The following is a 19707-nucleotide window of genomic DNA, read 5'->3' on the forward strand; positions in this document are numbered from 1 at the left end:
GATAGATTTACAACACCACCACAACAACTGCACAAAACCCTCTCATATGGAGTGGAGTCCAGTGTGTGAAGCCCACCCCTATGTGAAGAGGCGTTATGCAGTTGTTGTGATGGTTTGTGTAGGAATCAAATTTTTTTATTTTTTCAAATTAACAAACAAAGCCAAAATCAGAATTAAGACAGGTGATCCAATTAAATGGCACCGCCACTCGACTTTAAAAGGACAACTAACTCATTGAACCCCTAGTCCTGATCTTCTTAACTCACTTTCTAGGTGAATATTGAAGTAACTAGATGGAGCTAACGTGTTTGTCGAAGTGAATGCGACACTTGATCAGAATATTTAGGAAAAAAAAAAAAAGAGCTGATCAAAATTTTAAACTACACGCTGCTTCCAGAACAGAAGCAAAGAAATACATCGGGAGAAAAAGCCCCCTGTACAGCAAGATTTGTTCACGTATATCATTATTATACACCAATTGCAACCAATACAAAAATCAGACTACAGAAGAAAAACACCTCAATATCGCAAAAATGGAAAGCGGCCTGTACAAGGTGATTGGCAGAAGAGGACAGGTCTCATCAGTCATCACATCCAAGCTGCCCATCCAGGATACAAATGACACAAACGCTCAGAATCGATCGCATCTTGTATAAGTTGTTGAACCTAGAAATGAAAATTCAGATTAATTTTACATCAGATATACCAAAACATGATAAGATAAAGATTTCATCCTGTTTGCCCGAATCCTGGTCACCCAGGTGAAACGGAAAGAAGAAAAAAACCAGAATAGCAAAAAAGCAAAAGTTTCCTCGCCTGAATAGAGTGACTTGATTTTGCTACTACATAACTTCCTAAGATCTCATATTCCGCTTTTGGTTTATAGCCCCAAGAGACTAGTTTGGCTACAAGCTTTGCCGTGTCTTGGTTCAATAGGCTAACAAGAACTTGCATTTGCTGCTAAAAATTTAAAATTTCACTGGATAATTTAACAGTTCAACTCAAAATTTCTTTTTCATTTCTTTAATTAATCGCGTTTAGATGCAAACCTAGCCTTTTATTATATGAACCATCCAGCAAGAAAACTGCTTTCACAAGCTTATTTGGATATGGTTACATGCATGTAGCAGTGACATTGGAAAATTACCTGCCCATGTACACTCCGCATTTCGCCTTCTTCATATCCATCTAGTTTTTGTTTGACACGCATCAAAGCACGTGCAGCATCCTTGTTCCCCTCATATTCATCTTGTGAGCCTTCCAAGATTGTCTCCAGATCATCATCAGTTTCCTATCAAGGAGAAAAAAGCTATGCTCCATGAGCAATTGTGTATAGCATGCCAGACACGTGTTAAGGCAATTCATACATATTAATGCAACCAATCCAAATTATTTATAGACATTGCACAAGATGAGATTATAGCAAGAGTTATTCAAGAAAGGCTGCATATTTAACTCACAAACTATCAAGGTTCATTATTTTTGACAGCATTCCATACTGTTTGGCCCAGGCTTCCTCCCCTCCTTTTTACATGGATATTCCTTACACTTTCATTGCCTAGAGCTTTCTTATTTATTTATTTTTTTGGGTTCAGAATGTCTGAGGTTCATTTGAGCAATTCTAAGCTGTTTTTCCATTTCTATAGTTCTGCAATGCCTTTGCTTCTTTTTTGTTCACCAATATTCCATTACCATAATTTTTATTATCAGTATTTTATTCACCTTCTTTAACAAAAATTCATTTTTTTTTTTTTTTTTTTTTTTTCATTCTGAGGCAAGGTGGTCCTGAACACAATACATATGCATATGATCAGAGAAATGTCTGGAATACCTTTTGACGCTGCAAAGCCTTCAGAGGAGATAGTGCCCACTTATACAGGGGGTCGTGGATAAAAACCTGCACAGAATTTCCATCTGCTATCAAGGAAATAAGAGATTGCAAGTTTTATTCATTATTAAAAGACACTGGGTAACTAATCATACTTCAACAATGGTCAGCAGTGCTGCTTTATTTGTCCGCATAACAGAAAGAGTTTCCTCACAACATCTTCTGAATACGCCTTCCACTCCAGTGACACCCATGCCATCAATTATGTCTCTTGTAAGCCTGAATGGAACCTGCCAAAGTTGATGTAATAAGAGATGAAAAATGAGGAGACATATTATGCAGTAACTGACGTAAGCAAACAAAGGGAAAGGAGAAGAGAAAGCTTCATAAGGATTGGGAAAAACAAACCCGCTCTGGTGTCTTAAGCATCAATCCCTGTTCAAAGGCAACGCCAAGATCTATGTGAACAACTTCGGCAGTGGCTTGATCAATTAAGATATTCATGGCATGTCGATCTCCAAGGCCAACAATATAACCAACCTGAATATGAAGCAAATTAGTCACTATTTCATCCAGGTGCAAGATAAGATAATAGTCACATTGCATATGTGATCGGGCTGAATTTATTAGGAAGAGATCTTTTCAGGGAGGGAGGGAGGGAGGGGGATTTGGATTTAAACTTAAGCGCATTGAGGTTCGAGAGTTATATAGTGTATCAGAGAGAACGATATCCACATTGATTCGGTTACATGATTGGAATCATCAATGATGAAACTTTTTTGGCAACTCGAAGTTTGGCACAAATTAGCAGGCAATGTCATAAAAAAAGACATGCAAGATGAGCTTTTAGGAAAATTCTTCTATTTTCCAGTTGCTTGTGCTACAAGAACCATGTGTATTCAATACAAAAAAACAAAAAACCAAAAAAAGAAGAAGAAAGAAGTAAAAAAGGTCTAACAGCTTCCAAGCTGTATACAACAATCTTCACTAAATAATGGAGGGGGAAAGTATTTGTCCTAGAAGGAAACTATGATAATTTGCAAATAATTAATAGACCAAGATCAACATCACTGCGAGGGTATATCACACTAACCATGGAACTAGCAGCCACACTTCGTGTGTAAGCAAGTCTCTTCTCAAACCAGTCAGATGGTTGTAAAAATCTCTCCAAGAAAAAGTAATGCATGACAGGCCTGCATTAGGTGTCATGGAAAAACGTGGCCAAGTCGAGATCCTGAAAGAGGACAAAAGAAAGAAAAAAGAAATTGGCTTCTTCCATCAAGAAAGAGGATACCTGAAGTTCTCACAAACTTCCTGAAATGCTTTGCGCTTGTCTTTCTCCTACCAAAAAGATCAAAGTAATCATATCGATATGTTTACTTAAAGTGAACGATAAATACCAATAAGAATAAGTGATAGAATGATTTCTGAGGTATGGAATTGTTTGCTTTGGGAACAGAATATTTCACTAAAAGTAATGGTCATGAGAGCACTGTCATGTATGCTTTTGTTGCAGGTCTTTTCTTTCATTATTACATTAATGGCATGGTTTGAAATGCATTCATCAAACTGTTGATTAGGAAACTTAATTCCTGATCAGATTTTATTCTTGTTTATATTGTCAGATTTTGTTTTCAATGTTGTTGTAATCTGTATTATCTATATTACCATAGTAATTCGTATTTGGTTTTCTAATGCTTAAATGCCGAATGGCTAGCTGGTCTGTAAGAACAAGCATGGCACTATCGTTAAACCTTAGCATTAGATTAATGCATGTGGATTAAACCACCCCCCCCCCCCCCCCCCCCCCCCCCCCCCCACAAAAAAAAATAGCAATGTCGAGCCATGCATGTACAAAATTTTATGGCTGGACTTTTTGCCTTTTGGTAGAGCGCTTCGTCTTTACATCCATTAAAATAAAAATAAAAAAAGGAAAAAGTTCAAATACTCTCCTTAAACTACCACTAGATTGTCAATGTTCCTCCCAAACTTTGGATTGAGTCAATGTCCCTCCCAAACTACAAAAAATTGTCAATATTCCCCCAATGACAAAAATACACTAACAAAAAAAATCAAAAACAATTTTTTTTTTTTTTAAAAAAAAATGTAACCCATGACACTGCCGTGGGTCTTCCCAGAACCCCACCACTTGTAGCGATCTTCATATCAATAAGTCAAGTTCATATTCTATTTTGGTTTTTCTCATTCTCAGATTGGTATATCTTGGAAAAGGCTTAGTTGGGTGTGTTTGTGAATTTGTTGGCATGAGCTTGAGCTACATGAGCAGGGTGGTGCAGGGTATGAAAGATCAGGCTTCAAAGTGACCCCACGGTCAAGTCTCTAAGAGATTCCGCTTGTTCTTTTTCATCGAAGCAGGCAAGGCTTTTCTCAGGCGCTTTTGATTCAGATGCTCAAGGCTGCCAATAACAGACCAAGGGCAGTGCTGGTGGGTCTTGAACTCAATTTTTTTGTTTTTTTTTCCAAATTTATAAGTGTATTTTTGTCTTTTTGAAAAATTGTTAAGGGCATTTTTGTCTTTTTGCTGAACAAAAGGGGCACATCGACAAATTTTGGTAAGTTGGAGGAGGCCTTGACACAATTTAAAGTTTGGGGGGACCATTGACAATACGATGGTAGTTTGAGAGGAGGCTGGAGACTTTTTCGTTTTAAAAAAAAAAAAAAGGTAGTCAAAATTGTATTACAAAATTTATACCAAATTATGAAGAGAAAGCTTAGCAAGAATATAAGGACACCCTGTTGGCAGCCTTATCCTTTCCATAAAGAACTCAACTGATTGTCTAAACAAATAGTTGAGTTCTCCCAGTGTCAGGTGATTGAAGCATTATTGAAACTGAAAGTTACAGTGCAAAACCAGATTTCACATCATCCTATTTCAGAAAATGCATATTTAGCTCACTCTCTTTACATATCCGGCTAGATGTAATACTCTCCCTTGTTGCTGACTAAGTAGAAGCACTAAAAGCTTATCAAAAAAGTGGTTTACCTCAAGTGACGCAAAATCATGTTTCTTGAAAAAACCAAATAAGGCGTCAGCTAAGTTTCAATACCACAAATTACTACTGAAATTGCATTTGAAGCACACAAATATGGTCTCCAGTCAGGTAAATTGTTGCCTTTTCTTTTCATTTTAAAATTACTCATCAGGTTATTGGGAGTAAATTCAGGGTTTCAGAAAGGTTTATTTTCTATTTTTCAGTTTCCTTAAATCATAAATGTTAGGCCAAGATTCTTCCATTGCTCAGAATAGATCATTATGCACACTTATTCACAAGTCTTAAAGACTTGTTCTTTCATCTTCCATCGAAGAAACAAATATCTTCTCATATCTTTCTTGGATAGGACACTGAGATGGTTCAAACACCAAGTATGAGCCCCTCTCCTTGTGCATTGGAGAACAGTTCCAGCTTAGACATTGAACATCTACAGAATGGTCTCTCTCCAATTTGAACATAGACCAGATTGTGAATTCATTATATGTGTTTATATCAGGTTGTGAATTTAACATCACGAAATAACATTAAAATTCACTTTTATTATGTGCATCTAACTAATGCTTAGAAACTGTATAATCTATGGCCACCGATTATTCTCCATATTATTCAGTAGGTGCTCTTTAAACCTTAGTATGTTGGGACCCTAATCATTTGATAGCTGATAACAATAGCTATGGAAGAGATGAGTGTTCTGACAATGATGACCTTCTATTGTTTCACAAAATGTACAAAAAAACGCTAACCCCATTAAAAATGATACAGTAAACCAACTATCATTATTATGAAAAGCAAAGAAACATATGGCACTTACATTTATCATGTGCTCTCGGCATTTGAGAAATGACCAGTCACCTATTCCATAGCGACCATGAGCACCTCCATTTCTTGTGCTGTAATTTGAAGATGATAATAATATCATCTAAGGATCTCATAACCCGGGGATAAACTAAAAGATTGCACCTGTTGGAATTTAACTGACCTCTCAATAAGATAATCCCCAAGAGGAAGGGTGCCATCAACCCATTCTAGAACACCAGCACTTGGAGTAAAAGGAACAACCTGTTTCATATTAAAGATGTAATTTTCCAAACTTCATGAACACTATAATTGTTACAATGAACATTAAAATTTATGCGCATATATCTATGTAATTCAGAGAGTCAATAAAGTAATAATTGCATTCTTTTGTTCACAAGATCCCATATACGAAAGAATCAGTAAAGGCTGAGCACTACCAGAGTGAAGTCCTTCTATCAAGTTTTTTAAAAATCAGATAAGCAATATATCGACAGAAAAATCTTGAATATTGAAGAAAGAATGTGAATGCACAGGTAGAAGTAACTAAGGCAAATGAAATTGTAGATAAGTTATTTTATATTCTTGACTAAATAAAAGAGTTCATTCGAAAGAAAGAAGGAAAGAGATAATCCAATTATCAACAGTTAACAGTAAGTGATAGAAACCTAGTGGTAAACATGGATTCTTTCTCGATGGAAATCCGAGGTAATTTTCTTTTATGGAAAAGTTTGAAGGGACTTGACTCGTCATTCACCAGAACTTTCATGCATAGGATAAATGCGTTGAATTCATTCTTCAAATTTAGTCTCAACAATCTCTTCTATTATATTTGAAAGGAGAAGATACCTTGTATGTACGCACTCCTAATCTTCTTTTCCATGTATCCCGATGATTCCGCAAAAAGGTGTTAACTAAACCAAAAAATTGTTCCATAACCTGTGAAAGATTCAGAAGATAAACTATTAGTGTAAATTGAGACATAAAACACGCATCTCGTGATCCTAGTAAATATGCTAATCCAGTATTTTTTTAAAATAAAAATCACAAGCATCTCCACAAGGGAAGAAAAAAGGCAATGCCCAGCAAAACTAAGGTGAAGACAGTACTAATACAAAGTATGTGTTAACTTGTCATAACAATACACAGAACCGATCCCCACAGGAAAGTAGCAGGTATGCTGATGTTAAAATGTGCCAAAATTCAAAAATAAAAAAAGGAAGAACTCAGCAGGTGTTTGACACAAACGTAATGCCAACTTTCATACACTGTTAGAAGTAGCAGAACTGCACATTCTGCAAAGCATGGTAGCTTGGAACTTTATGCTTTCCGATCAGACTGATTCTAGACTTTTACATAATGTTTCTCAAAATTTTAATGTTTGATGGTAAGACAGAAAACAAAAAGTAATTAGTGTGTGTGTGAGTGTGTATAGATATATGTATAACACACACGTGTGCACACAAATTGGAGAGAGAGAGAGAGAGAGAGAGTTGGAATTCTTACAGCATCTTGCCGCAGATCATCATTTCCAGATTTTGCAAGCTGTCGATATTTGTGACCATCAGAACCCAGGCATTCAACCACTTTTGGAGCATTAATACCGTTCATTACCCTGCATGTCTCACCAATGTAAACTAGATATTAGCATCACATCAAGTAATTCTGTTAAAGGAAAAGAAGAAGAGAATAATGAACTGACTAAATTGACTTATATGGCTACAACATACATAACAGAATCTGCTAATCCTTTGAAGTATGGAAAAGAGCCTTCATGATACTGACAGCTACGATCAACTGGAAAGGTAGCTGTCACGACTGGTACCTGAAGATCCGACATAAATGCAATAGGTTTAAAGTTTAGTACCTTAACTATGGGATAAAAAAGAGAAGTAATGCAAGATCAATGACACAATGTTGCATCAAAATGCCAAATGAGAAGCAAAAAAAAAGAAAAAAAAGAAAAGAAAGGGGGTGCTTCTTGACATACACAACACATCATCAAGCATGAATCTCAAAAGAATCACATAAATCAACCAACGAACTCTTTGGCGAATTAGCATAATTTGGTAGTGCTTAAGGTTAACGTTTTCCATTCTAAGTACAAAAAATGAATCATCTGCGAAAGGTGAAATTGACAAAGCAATTAAAATAATGTTTGGTTTATACTTTGGGAGTGCCTTCTTTTCTGTTCTGAAAAAGATAGGGCTGAGTTGAGTTACATTCCGTGGGGCTTTTTGTTTAACATAGAAGTGTTGCAACAAATTAAAACTGGTCTTTTTAACAGACTTTGACCTGCATTTCATAGCAGTCATCCAACAATCATGTAATGATGCTAATGATGCTATTGCTGACAAATGTATGATCTGTACAGGAAATCCCTGGCATAAGATACATGAGAATGAATTGACAGAGTAGATGCCAAAATATTTTTATGTACAGAGTGAGAAGGAAGACATGCATGCCCAACCAACCAAACATCTGAATTTGTTTCATAATCATTCAAGGAAAACTGTAACTGACAGTCTTGGTTAGCATCTTTACAATGTATATACAAACTAGTTAGGGGTGCCTTACGCTTTTAATAAAACTCTTTATTACTTATCAAAAAAAAAAATGTATATACAAACTAGCCCAAGGATATGTGCCTGTACACGTTTCATAATATCATTCAAGGAAAACTGTAACTGACTGTTTTGGTTAGCATCTTTACAATGTATATACAAACTAGCCCAAGGATATGTGCCTGTACACGTGGATGTGGGTATAGACCGAGTGAAGGTTTGCATCATGTCTTTTAGGTGCTTGTGTTACCTTTTGTACTTGATGAAATTATAAAACAGAAGGCCTAGAAACCAGACAACAGGGTAGTAGAATGGCTAAAATAGTACAGCGAGAGAAACAAATAACAGCATCTAGCTACCTAGGTATCTACCAAGCTACCTTGTTTTCTTTTAACAACTCTCCTTACACTATCGTTCTCTCATTATGGAAACAGTGTCAGGTTCACAACCCATCATCATATCGATACAAAAACACCAAACTACAGATGACAGTAATAATCTTACTAGTTCCAGCTGTTGAAGGCTACGTATTTCTCTTGGTAGCGTCATCTTTTTATTGGTATCCTGTCGACACAATCTAGTTAGGTAGGTGTGAACAAAACAGAGATTCAGCTTTCATGCTAGGAAACCACAAAATTGACTTTCTAGCTACCAAAATGCAAGAAAACAAATTCTGAATTCTAAATCTATTTTACTAACCTCTCTCCTTGTTTCTAGTTCTGCAAGTTTGATATATATCTCCACCATTTGTTTCATCTATACATATATTGAGAAAGAAAAATCATGGTTAGTTAATATAAGATTCTACATAAGCATGGAATCTTACAGAGATACATTTATAAAAGTCAAAATGAAGTTACTTGTCTGATAATAGCCCCGTGATATGTTGATAATTCTTCTAAGAGCTTTTCTGCTGCAATTTTTTTATCCAAATCCACGACAAATGAGTTTCTGCTTTGCTGTTTATTCTTGATACGATCACCATTTGCCAGAGCTAGAAGCTAGTGTCGACACATAAAGATAAGTAAAACATTTAAAAATAGAGCTGCAAAAGGCCACATTTACAATACATCCAGTCAAACAAGCAAGGGTGAATATGATAAATTTTGATAAGTAATAATTTTTTTTATAAGTAGGGTGAATATCATAAATTATCAGTGATGAGGTGAAGTAAGGTCCAAATTCAAAGTCTACTTATCAGTTGCCATAGAGAAGTAAATCAGAAAGCAAATAGCACAGGAATGAAAACTGTATGCCATATTGCCATGTAATATACTTTGGATCAGTAAAAGGAGTAGAACTTATACCTGAAAGATTGTGTGGTATGGATGGTCAATGGACATTTTCTTCACCAGAGAAACCAAAGCAAACTGCACAGTACAACAACCTGGTTAAAAACAAACCTCGATCACGTAAGACTAAAAATATCACCTCAGTTTTCAAACCTGAAAATTATGAGGCCCAGAATGGTCCTTTGAGCTACCCATTCTTGATGCAATTTGGTACACTAAAGGTATGAATTTGTAAGACTGAACCTACAAACATATCAAATAATGCATCAGACAACACAGAAGATAAATTATTTAAAGAAAAAATAATATTTTTTTTATCAATTAATCATTAACCCTGCCTTTACTGCATACCTCATTAATTGTGCTAAGCATACTATTTACAACATTTTGTCTAGAAAAGAGAGTGAACCACAGGGAAACTAGTCGAAACACCTGAAAACACATATGTTAGATTCTCAAAGGAAGTTAAATTCACTAAAAAATAATGATGAACATATTTTCAACAACAAGAAATAAGAAGATTCACGCAGTAAATATAATCAATGGGAAAACATCCTACTAGCATTCTAGAGGTGAAAACTTCATTTCAACTCATTAGTCATGGAATAATTAAAACTTATTCAAAGTAAATCAGATGCAGTGTCATATATTCTCATGTAACATGATTCCAAGCTTTTTAACGTCATTCACTTCCCCAACCATATAATGCACAACAGATTTCAATTTAATCAAACAGAGGACCTTGGCAAATAAGTGCATACCACTCTTACATCATATTTGTCACCTATAACCAAACAACGTTTATATCCCTCCAATGCTAGGCTGAGAAAATTGTCTCTGTCATCCTGCAAGGTTAAAGGGGACCAATAAAATAATTTGGATTGACTTAAATCAAACAACAGATTGTAGAATGTAGGCTTAAGTTCGTGTCTGTATGAGCATGCATCCATGTAGTACAAATTAAAAACAAATTTACAAATATGATTCGCTAGCTACACCATCTAGTGGATTTAATACAAAAACAGTTTTTTAGATTCAAATGCCCCATTTCTGACTATTCAGGTCACCAAAGTCCTGTTCAGCAGAGCATATGACAGATTCACGCACAATATTTGAAGAGAACAAAGGAATAGCATCAATACCTGCAATTTTTCAGCCTCTTCCTTGTCCATGGTAAGTTGCTTTTGCAACTCTCGTATTTTTAACGAGTAGTCAGTCTTCTCCCCCTAAAATTTTGTATATGCAAATCTTATTAAAAAGGAAAAGCAACTTAGTAGGCAATTAATACCACTATGATACCAACTATACAGGAATTGCCAGAAATGGAAATGGATTAAGGGTTGGAGTTTACCTTTGATGAACTTTTTACACGTTTAATAAGTGCCTCCAACTCTATTTTCTGCAAAATCAACATAAACATGAGAATAGTACAAATATAAAGCGTAACTTAGAATTCAAAGTCTAAGTTTGGTACCTTATGTTTCCTTAAACGCATCGCCGCTTGCCACTCATTAGAGGTAAGTCTTTCCTCGTAACTCCTAAATAGAGCATCTGCATAATGTGCAAGATGAAAATGAGTTTGACTTTGTCTTTCGATGGACTTTTTGTTTGTAGTCTTCTGATCCTCAGCAAGTGAAACCGCAGGCTTCAAATACTTCTCTAAAATAGTTCTGGAGCTGCATTTTTCAACAGACATTGTATATGAAAATGGCACACAAAGATGGCAGGCAAAACAAATTTTCTAAATATATGAATATGGTATTTAACTTGCTAGATCGAGTTTCTGCTAGCCACTTCCCAACCAAGCGATATACATCTGAAGCCTCTTCATTTGACTCATAATTCTGTATGATATATTTTGCAAGACTGATAGCCATCCCATCCTGACTTTGGGCACGCAAAAGCTTTGCTTCTTCAAGCTGCCATTATAAAAATAATTATAGCCATGCAAGTGATAACTATGTCTGAGCAATGTCTCAGTAATACGTAGAAAAGAGACATGTAACACTTTGAATATGAAATCCATGTATTTAAATGGCTAAAAGCGAAGTTTCTATAAAAATCAAAATTCTTGATAGTTAGTTTGTTCTCTATTTCAATTTAGGATAATTCTTAGGAAAATTAATTTCTTTTCACTAGGAAAAAAGAAGGGCCCATATAAAGCTTCTTTACGAAAGGGTAGCCATGTTCTCAAGAAGAAAATTACGCTGTTCAATAGTTATAGTGGAAATGGTGCAAAATTGTGGAACGGTTGCCCACAATATACAAGGCACTATGGTATCTACGGACAGTAAGATGAAGCACTAGGCAAGTGAGGCTCATTACAGAAGCTCAAAATGATGAACAAGTATATAATATTTGCAAATCCAGAAGATGATTTTTCTTTGGATGAAAGACGATAAATTATCCCTCCAGAAGGAAGCGCCAACACTTGCTATCACTTGTAACCTGAACTCACCCTATTACAGGTTCAAGACTAAGATCAACTAGTCTAAAACTACTCAACTGAATATATACTTCATCAAAACTAATGTATTAATCAAATGTAGGGAAAAGAACATGGATGAAAACATATTATTGGAAACTGAGATTAAAGCTTAAATACCAACTACCAGCAATGGCCATGCAGAGTCGATAACAATATACTAATTATAGCTCTCAACAGTGTACAATTCATAAAAAGTTTCAAAATTCCTTAAAATAACAAAAGCTTCACGGAAACTCTCTACCCTTCCAAGCCAATACAAGGATGAGTATTGGCCTCCACTTTCAACACAGAGGAACTTAAACTCATGCAAAGCTGCAGCTGCTTGAGAAAACCTGGAGCCCTGTAATACAGAGAAAGATTTCAGAAAATGGAATAAAGTCAGATTTCCAGATATAAAAATGTTGATGATACCTTACGAAGAGTGGATGCAGATTGCAAAAGATGTTGCATCTTAGAGTCTTTACAACTTATGATTTGAAGTAGAACTCGCCTGAATGCTATAAATGGTTCCAACAAATTCATATGTAGCTGTGTTCTTTCCAAAATGGAATTCCAATCCGTATTCAGCCATGACAACTAGTTGACAGTCAAAATATTCAATCAGAAGACCTGAATATCTTTTCCAGTCCTGATATTTTTATTCCTACATATAATTTCTGCGTGAATTTGGAAAATATGCTTGAAGATTCAATCACAACAGACCTTCCCTATAAACATACATTATCATGATAGTCACACAGCTTATCTCTATTTATCTCTATGTGACAAGCAGGTTAAAGGGAATAAAAATGACAATTTTACAGGAAATATGGTAACAAAGCTTTTCTTAAGAATCTAGGTACATACTATCATTGCCTTTAACTATACATCAGGCTTAAATCATATTCTAGTAAGAACTCAGAGCAATTCGACATGTTACTATCGAACTTAAAGAGTGGTTCAGGAAGTAGATTGTGAGAAAATATAATATTAGAAAATTTGGCATGATCTTTGGTGTGGAGATAGGCCGCTGAAGCTTTGTTCAGCATTGTTCGATCTAAAGATGCCTAGGTGGTAGATAATTTGCATGTGTTAGATGGAGTTGCACATTGGAATGTTGTCTTTGCGCCCCTTGCACAGGATTGGGAGGTGGAGATGATCATTTCCTTATATGAGCGGTTGTATTCTCATCAGATTCGGCATGGAGCGGTTGACAGGTTAGTTTGGAGTCTCTCTAAGAGGGGGCATTTTGAAGTGAAGTTATTCTATAAAACCTTAGCTAGTCAAAAGGTTTCCTCATGTCCTTGGAAGAGTATTGCTTGTTAAGGCTCTGTTGCGGGTGTTGTTTTTTGTGTGGACAGCAGCTTGTGACACATGATATAATCTGCGTAGACGTAATATAGTGGTTGTTGAGTGGTGCTATATGTGCAAGAAGAGTGGGGAATCTATTAACCACCTCTTATTTCACTGTGATGTTGAACGGGATATATGAAGCTTTTTTTTTATTTTTATAGTTTGTTTGGGGTAGAGTGGGTCATGCCGCGACGGGTGTTGGATTTGTTCAGTAGTTGGGCAATTCGTTGGGTCGTGGTCAAGTTAAGCAAATTTGGAAGCAGGCTTCCCTTATGTGTCATGTGGGGTCTTTGGCGTGAGAGGAATGTTCGACACTTTGAAGATGTAGAAATGCCGGTCTTGGAGTTGCGTCGAAACATGCTTAATACTTTATTTGTATGGGCCTCGGCTTACATAGCCCGAGTCGTATTACGTTTGCAGAGTTTTTAATTTTTTTCTCTTCTGTTTCCTCTTTTTAGGGGTACTTTTGTATCTACCTATGTATTAGAGTTGCGCCCCTCTGCACTTTTTAATGATATGACATTATTTATAAAAAAAAAAAAAAAAAAAAGAAGTAGGGTTAAATACAAAAAAGCCCCCCAAACTACTACCCGTTCTCCGGATGACCCTCCGAACTACCAATGCTTGCATTTTAGCCCCCAAACTACCAATTACTTATTTTTTGGCCCCTTCTGTCAGTTTATGCCATCTAAGTGGATGGAAAGTGATTCACGTGCACAGCATGTGACTCTTTTAGCCCAAAAGCCCTAAAATACCCTTCTCCCTGTGGTTTGAAAGTCATCCGCTTCTTTTTTTTTTGAGTTTTCTTAAGTTTTAAGAAAAAAAAAAAAACCCGCCCAAGTTCCTCAATCTCCGCCCAGAACTCTCCTCAGAAAACACGCAGATCTCTAGCCAAATGACCCACAACGCAAAACCAACCACCATGAGCAGTACCAGAAGCAATGCCAGCTCAACCTGTTCCCTATACATCAAGAATAGTAGAAAACCTTGTTGAATACAAAGACATAGACGATGAGAACGTGCGATTCTCTTCAACTCCGAGGGCGGTGGCGGTGCCACCACCACCCTCAACGGCCTACTTGCCGGAATGTCTTCCTCCGAGGAGGACTCCCTCTCCGCGCTGCCGTATGCCTATGGGGGACGGGATATCGAGGAGGAGGACTCCCTCTTCACTTTTGCTTTTACTGTCTGTATTTTGTGGAACCCATTTGCATCCAGTTTCTGATAGATCATTTTGCAATTCCACCTTTGACAGTGCTCAAAGTATTTGTTGTTTCCAACAAATCCAGACAAAAAAAGTAATAAATTAAAATGACTTGGTGTGAAGCTCTGTTTTAGTACAAGAAAACAGAGGTAAACAGAGTCATGTTCAAAACTCTAGAATTACACAAATTGTGGAGTGACTGAGCCCGCTGTCATAGCCCGAGCTTGGGATAAACTCCCTCCTGAAAGAAAAGGGATTTGAAAGTGAAATGCTTTCCTTGAATTAAAAAAATGATGAATTACAATGCTATATATACACAATTCATGAGTGCGTATTTACAGAGAAAAACATATTTTGTGGGATGATTAATTACAGAGAATAATTTATTTCCTTGTAGAATAGACATATTGCCTTTTATGATTCAGCTCCTTTGGTAGGTGTGATAATAGCTTTTATGATTCAGCTCCTTTGATGCGTGTGATAATAGTAGACGTCCATCACTGATTTCCTTTCCTGCATGGTGGAGTGCTGGACCTTCCTTTCTTGCAAGGTGGCAAGATCTTCTCTTGCTAGCTGTCCTGGTCCTTTCCCATAATAACCTGAGGCTTCAACTGTCCTAGCATGATCTTCGTGATTGGCAGTGGTCAGGTTTGGGAAGCTAGGCCCCACCTGGTTGGTAGTAACTTGATTAGGAAAGCTTGTTGACTGATCGTGATCTTCAATGCTGGCATCAGTGTGATCAATGGCTGATTGCTTAATAGCTCCCTCATGTACTGCTATAATTGTGGACTTGTACACTGCCATTCTTGCAGTTCTAGAAAAGCATTAAAAGCTTATCACCTTGTCCAAAACAACTGGAAATGCAAGGCTTGCAGATGATTCAGCCGCAAGCATGCGCAACACCCCTATGTCCTGAAGAAAAAAGTGTCGCTACTTTCTTGACCTTAGATTTGCGAGAAGTTGGCTTAGTTTTCAGCCATGGAATCTCCACATCTTTATAAACATAACCCAGCTTCTTAGTTTCAAGGCAGCCCTTGACATAAACAAGAACAGGCTGAGCATTTTCATCGTAGAAGATGAAGCTGGCGTTTAACCAATCTGGGTCATTGAAAGATTTTGTTTCCCTCCTAGTGTCTTCCATATGGTCCACATTCGGTCTGCCACTGCCAGCAAGGGAGTCCCAGTTCACGTTTGTTTAATTTTGTTCGCATTATTGTTGTATTGTTGAGAAGGGCGAAATGGAAATTTCAAAGTGTAAGGAGAAGGGTATTTTAAGGCTTTTGGGCTAAAAAAGTCACGTGTCGTGCACGTGAATCACTTTCCATCCACTTAGAAGGCATAAACTGACGGAGGGGGCCAAAAAACAAGTAATTGGTACTTTGGGGGGCCGAAATGCAAGCATTAGTAGTTCGAGGGGCCATCCGGAGAACTGGTGGTAGTTTAGGGAGCTTTTTTGTATTTAACCCAAAAAAATATTAGAATATAAGTGAAATTGAAGGTATTGCACTTTATGGTTAAGAATTGTTAAATCGCAAGTTGTCCCAAAAATTTAAACTCATAAGAAATGGTGAATTAGATCATCTAATTCATATTCTCCTACTCTCACTTACGTGTGGAATCAAATGACACATGGAAAGTTTAACTGAAATGGAAAGTAAAGTATGGATTTAGGTTTCAAAATCAGGACCACTGCTTTAATACTATGTTAAATCAGCAGTTGTCTCAAAAGTTTCTAAATTCATAGGAAATGGTGAACTTAATTATCTAATTAACATTCTAACAAAAATAAAAGATCTATTACAAGGAATCAAAGTCTTCAATATATTAAGAAAATAGAAAAGGACCAGAATGAAAACACAAGCGGATGCTTGCTTCTCATTTATCCTGAAAGAGGTGTATAACAAAGTACCTGGTCTGAGGTTGGAATTACAGGTTCAGAAAATACTTTTTGCTTCTTTGGATAGTATTTTATTCTCCCACATGGAGATGTTGTCCAACGTAAATCCCAAGCCATGCCAAGATGATAAAAGATCTGCATACAGGGCACATTGACATAGCAGAAAATTGAAACAGGAACTGTATAGTAGAAAAAAGTAAAGATACTTTCCATCACGATCAATAAAACATTTATTAAAAGAAAAGCTGTTCGATGCATCTACCTAGGTTTTCTAGAAGTTTGGCAACTACCAGGATTGACTAAAATCTCTGCTAATTATCCGAGAGAAGCATGCCAATATTGGAAAGTATCACCATATATGATTTGGACTAGATTCCAAAGAGTTAGTACTAACATATGATTCAAAATTTACACCGCCACACTTGCAATTGGCCTACATGTTAGGGAGCATTGTATCCAAGGTGTATTGCATACCTGGAGTTTGATTATTGTCGAGTAAATGTATTCAGTGCTCTCTTCACTTGCACGAGAAACAGACAACACAAGCTCCTAGAGTCGATGAAACATAAGTAGATTACATAAAGTCCAGCTGCTGGTTCACAGATATGAAAAGAAGTCGATAAATATTACCTGCTTCGAATCTTTCAGTTTAATATGAAATTCCTCAAAATCTCCCTCCTGCAATGCCCTCAAGCAGCTAATTTGCCAAAAAGTAGAAAAGAAAAGATTGCATTAGCCACAAGTTAATGGAAACATGTTCTTTTCCTGTTTAGGGCACTGAATATCTATTGACATGTCCATACATCTATACAATATCCCATCTCTATGGGTGCTGAGAAACACTGAAAATCATAGTTCTAAGTGCGATGTCATCATGAGCTACTTACATATATTTTTTATGCTTCGTTTAAAATCAGTTAACTCTGCAGTATATACCATCTTGTTGCAGCATAGTTCAATCGAATTGTCAATTTTTGCAATATATTGAAGGGAAAAATGGTTTCTTTACTAGATAACATATACATCAGGAGTATCTATTGTAAATCAATATATTTACTATTTAAATGTTTACAATATACAGCTATTAAACACAAGATCAAACCAAATTACCTGTGCAGATTTTCATTGAAATGATCATTTTTTATATGCTCAATTGAAGATGGAGAATTAGCTCTCATATAAAGTAAGGAGAAATCCCAGTTTCCTGCACGCCAAGCAGCCTCGTACTGCAAACAGTTCACAAACAAAAATGAGAAAAATGAGAAAGTTTGCATCAAAGTAACTTGCTAAATCACAAAGACAAAAGTGATATACAGTGGTAATTATCCCTTTACAACAAGGCAGAAAAATTGAAACACGGCAAACCTGCAATTCAGTAAATTCCTGATCATGCTGAAACTGACCCTTCCGAGATGTCAATCCTTGGCAATACAGATCCAGCAAATGCATACAACCAATTTGCTGCAAAGATCTAATCAGCCCTTTGTAAGGTTTTCTTTGTGTTATCTCATCTTCCAATTTGAACTCTGATAAATGATCTGTTGGTTGAGTACATTCCAGTGACAAATATCTGGAACCACCACCCGTTTGTGCTGAGGCAGCTGATCGTACTTGCAAGTCATAATATTCAAGGGCCTTGCTACAATTCCCCTCGTGCTCAAAGGTAATGATTTGAGAGACCAGCTTTTGACACCATCACCAAAAAAGCACAAAAAGTGCATACTGTGAGAATATACTCATGTTCTGAATGTACATGCTAACTACAAACTAACATATACAGTCAAATTATCATGCACAGAAAAAAGTTATAAACTCAGATTTTCATTTGTCTGATTTACATTTGGATAGTACGACTCAGTACAAGTGTATGTCTTGGTCCCAGTCAGCTATGCATCACACCAGAAGAACTTGTGAAAATTAACTTCCTAGTCTTCATCATTACAGTTGTAACTAAAGTTTGGCCATTTAGTAATGAAAATCAAATCTAAGGATGCTATTTGGAATAAGGTCAAAAAGACATCAGTTGATTGGATGACTTCAATCACTATTTACACAATGATTTCTTCAGAACTTTCCAAGAAAATTTCACTATCCAAGGAATTTGGTCAAAATAAGACCGCCAACTCATCTACAAGTGGTATACTTCGGTATTTCAGCTGACTAATTAACAAACCAATATGGAAGATCCATTCAGTGGAGGAGTGTAGAGCCTATGAGACAAAATTTCAAATATGACCACAAAGTTTTGCAAGGGTAACTAAAATCTCAACCAAACGAAAGGTGGTCAAGTCTACCTGAAAGTAGGATTTGAAAATAAAACATAGAAACAGCAGGCCAACATTAGCTAGATACATCAGACTTTAATGAAAGCAAACATGCGATAAATAGGTCAAAGGAGTGGCCAACAGGGCACTTATTCAAGAGCAATAGGTAGTCACAACCATTTAGATACTCGGTAAACCCCACATAGACTGATTCAACTCGGAAAAGCTTGTCATCAATCATTTACCGAAGAGAAAAGCTCCTGCAATTCTCGAAAAAAAATCAAGCAACACACACAAGAAAGTGAGGGTTGAACTATTGGTCCTTCTTCTCCCATTTCCCCCCTTTTGCGTTTTTAGGTCTGTTTGCCCTTATTATTTTGGCAAGGGGCTTGGAGGGATGGAGGCGACATGATGGCACACAACAATCTCATCATGTGGTAGACAATGTGATAGTTTCCACAAGCACAACATTCCAAGTAGTACCACACACACTCGATAAGCTCTAGGGCACAACAGATACTGATAATGGACGAGAAAGGACTTTCATAAAGGCAAATATATTGACTAACCTTGTGTGACTGGATGATCCCATATAAGCTGTCAGGTTCATTGATTTTAGTGACTGCCGAGACAAGTATTCCAATGTGAAGTGGTAACTAGTGATCAAGAGTACCCAAACAAAAAAATGAATTACGAGAATCTTAAGAAGACAGAAGACCGCAATAAAAGTAAAAACAGTTCTAATGTACTGTTTCTCTACAAAAAAAAATACCATAAACATGATCATGAATAACAGAAATAAAAATTCATTCCAGCAAGGGTGTGGCACACAATATCTCCATGGGAATTACCATTTCTGTGTGGGAGAAATCTGGGCTCCCCAGTGTGAGGCTGTTGAAATGCTCTTCACACCAATGCTCAACATACATCATAGACGTAAAATACGAACCAGAGACCTATAAAGTACACAATCCATGTCACAGAAGCTATCAGATAAATGCTAAAGTAAATGCAGCACCAAAATTCAAA

General features: G+C 36.6%; 1 protein-coding gene across 1 annotated transcript in view; it reads right to left on the reverse strand.

Annotated features, from left to right (window-relative positions):
- Positions 1-307: 307 nt before the first annotated feature.
- LOC133875070 (serine/threonine-protein kinase ATM) overlaps positions 308-19707 on the reverse strand; it is a 106403-nt gene continuing 87003 nt past the window's right edge. The window contains exons 48-79 of the mRNA XM_062313067.1: positions 19530-19634; positions 19248-19334; positions 17780-18097; positions 17525-17640; positions 17045-17111; positions 16889-16963; positions 16427-16549; positions 12393-12557; positions 12223-12321; positions 11261-11412; positions 10968-11169; positions 10845-10892; positions 10636-10719; positions 10255-10338; positions 9845-9925; positions 9647-9736; positions 9509-9571; positions 9062-9202; positions 8901-8957; positions 8706-8765; positions 7368-7462; positions 7144-7252; positions 6487-6576; positions 5822-5901; positions 5654-5732; positions 3123-3169; positions 2922-3021; positions 2237-2368; positions 1984-2118; positions 1832-1897; positions 1148-1291; positions 308-666 (exon numbers count right to left, since the gene is read on the reverse strand). Coding sequence (XP_062169051.1) covers positions 589-666; positions 1148-1291; positions 1832-1897; positions 1984-2118; positions 2237-2368; positions 2922-3021; positions 3123-3169; positions 5654-5732; positions 5822-5901; positions 6487-6576; positions 7144-7252; positions 7368-7462; positions 8706-8765; positions 8901-8957; positions 9062-9202; positions 9509-9571; positions 9647-9736; positions 9845-9925; positions 10255-10338; positions 10636-10719; positions 10845-10892; positions 10968-11169; positions 11261-11412; positions 12223-12321; positions 12393-12557; positions 16427-16549; positions 16889-16963; positions 17045-17111; positions 17525-17640; positions 17780-18097; positions 19248-19334; positions 19530-19634 — 3372 coding nt within the window. The 3' untranslated portion in view covers positions 308-588. The remainder of the gene's footprint in view (positions 667-1147; positions 1292-1831; positions 1898-1983; positions 2119-2236; positions 2369-2921; positions 3022-3122; positions 3170-5653; positions 5733-5821; positions 5902-6486; positions 6577-7143; positions 7253-7367; positions 7463-8705; positions 8766-8900; positions 8958-9061; positions 9203-9508; positions 9572-9646; positions 9737-9844; positions 9926-10254; positions 10339-10635; positions 10720-10844; positions 10893-10967; positions 11170-11260; positions 11413-12222; positions 12322-12392; positions 12558-16426; positions 16550-16888; positions 16964-17044; positions 17112-17524; positions 17641-17779; positions 18098-19247; positions 19335-19529; positions 19635-19707) is intronic.

Source organism: Alnus glutinosa, chromosome 8 (assembly GCF_958979055.1).
Source record: "Alnus glutinosa chromosome 8, dhAlnGlut1.1, whole genome shotgun sequence".
Lineage (NCBI taxonomy): Eukaryota > Viridiplantae > Streptophyta > Magnoliopsida > Fagales > Betulaceae > Alnus > Alnus glutinosa.